General features: G+C 37.6%; 1 protein-coding gene across 1 annotated transcript in view; it reads left to right on the forward strand.

The window, feature by feature from the left end:
• Positions 1 to 2145, forward strand: part of DNAH14 (dynein axonemal heavy chain 14) — a 792430-nt gene that overhangs the window by 220931 nt on the left and 569354 nt on the right. The window contains exon 20 of the mRNA XM_042780425.1: positions 1702 to 1947. Within this exon, the coding sequence (XP_042636359.1) occupies positions 1702 to 1947 (246 nt within the window). The remainder of the gene's footprint in view (positions 1 to 1701; positions 1948 to 2145) is intronic.

Here is a 2145-nt window from a genome sequence, read left to right on the forward strand (position 1 = left end):
CCTCTCTAGTATCTTAAAAAACAAAGATGTTAATTTGATAACATAAGGTTAGCCTGATCCAAGCCACAGTATTTTCAGTCACCTCCTATGTACGCAAAAGACGGACAATGAAAATGAAAACAAGAAGAATTAAAGTATTTCAATTGTAGTCCTGTTGAAGAATATTAAATATACCTTGCAAAGCCAGAAGAACAAATAATTCTGTCTTGGAGGTAGTACAGCCATAATGCTTTTCAGAAAAGCAAGGATGAATGCTGAGACTCATCTTACTGACATTGAAAATTTCATCAGGAGGGAACAATTACTGGAGAAATATATCATGCTTCGTAGAGGGTCAACAAAAAAGTGGCAGACCCTCAATGAGGAGATGGATTGACACAGTGGCTGCAGCAAATTTGTGTGTCAACTTGGCTGGGCCTGGTTGAGTGGCTGGGCAGCTAGATGTAGTTATTCCCTATGGTGAGAATGGTAATTAACTCCATGGTGGAATCTACTGGAGCAGCTGAGTAGCTGCTTTGGGTATGTGGTCTGCTTCCTGTATATAAGAAATAGCTTTGGGAATGGTCTCTAGCTTAAGCCACGATTGAACTGTAGCCGAGTCATTGTTCATCAGCCTGTCATGCTCTGCCAATCCTGGGACTTTCAATGGACTTGAATCAATGGCCTGCCATGTGGTTTGGTAACATCAGGACTGTGTCATTTTATTTGTCGATCTTGGGCTTGTTAGCCTCAGCAGCCAGTAGCTGCCTGAGTGAGAGGATGCTTCTAGCTTCAGTGGGCTGGGAGCAAGAGGCAGAGCTGAAACCCAAGGCTGAGGGGCTTTCATCCACACCCTAGAGCCTGGCACTTTGAACTCAGACTTAAAGCCTCCAACCTGTATGAGAATAAACTCCTGTTTGTTCAAGCATCCCATTTGTGGTATATTCTTGTCAGAGCGGCACTAGGTAACCAAAATAATCTTATACCAAGGTTCTGTCCTGTGAGAATTGGTAGTCAATGATCCATTAATGTATTTTCAGTAATACTAATTCTCATAGGGATGTAGCAAATAAAGGGAAGCTATGGAAACCTGGGTCCATAGAATATAATTCTCTTTGATGATTATATTCCAAGTATTATAGAGAGTAAAAGCATGTCACAAAGTAAGTTGTCCACATTAGTACAAAGAAAAGACAATTGTTGGAAATACTTAATGTCATCTGTACATATATGGGAGGTACTATTAACTATTCTCTACATTGACTCGATTCAGATTAAATAAATTTGGTTTGAAATTGTCACTGAAGGATGTGAAATAATATGATTAAAAATCGCAAAGGGTAGGTCATGAAGGATAAGTCATAAAATCTTTGGTTAGGATATAAACCCAAATGAAATCAGATTTTCAATACTTTTGATGGACCTTCAAAGGAGCTCCAGTGGTGTAGTGGTTAAAGGCATTTGGCTTCCAGCCAAAAGGTTTGTGGTTTGAACCCACCAGGACCTCTGTGAAAGAAAGATGAAGCAGTATGCTTCCATAAAGATTTATATAGCCTTGGAAATCCAGTGGGGTTGCTATAAGTTGGAATTGATTTCATGGCAGTAACTTTGGTTTTTATGGTTTTTGATGGACCTTCAGAGCATGCATTTAAATCTTTCATGTAAAATAAATCAAGAACTATTTACATTACTGAATGTTAAAGAATAATTTGTTTATTTTAGATGTTTCAGTATGAAGATGAAATAAATGAAATATCAACTGCAGCAACTAATGAAGCTGCTCTTGAAAAAATGTTATTTAAGATTATTGATCTTTGGAATGCTACTCCTTTACATTTGGTTCTTCATCACACGGAGACTTGCCCTATCCTAATAATTTCTTCCATAGATGACATATTAGCTCAGTTAGAAGAGTCTCAAGTCACACTTGGAATACTTAAAGGATCTTCCTATCTTGGTCCCATTAAGGTAAATATTATGACAAAGGTAAATATTTTAGCACTTTATAAACTTTCTAATTATATAAGTTATTCTTATATATCTTGGAAGGAAGATAAGGCAATCTATTTCTGTAGAGACACCACCTACGAAACCCAAGGAGGGGTTGCTATGAGTCGGAACAAACTCGATGGCAGTGAGTTTTATTTATTTATTTGGCTTCCTATA

This window comes from Orycteropus afer, unplaced genomic scaffold (genome assembly GCF_000298275.1).
Source record: "Orycteropus afer afer isolate SDZICR_OR568_19922 unplaced genomic scaffold, OryAfe1.0 scaffold00039, whole genome shotgun sequence".
Lineage (NCBI taxonomy): Eukaryota > Metazoa > Chordata > Mammalia > Tubulidentata > Orycteropodidae > Orycteropus > Orycteropus afer.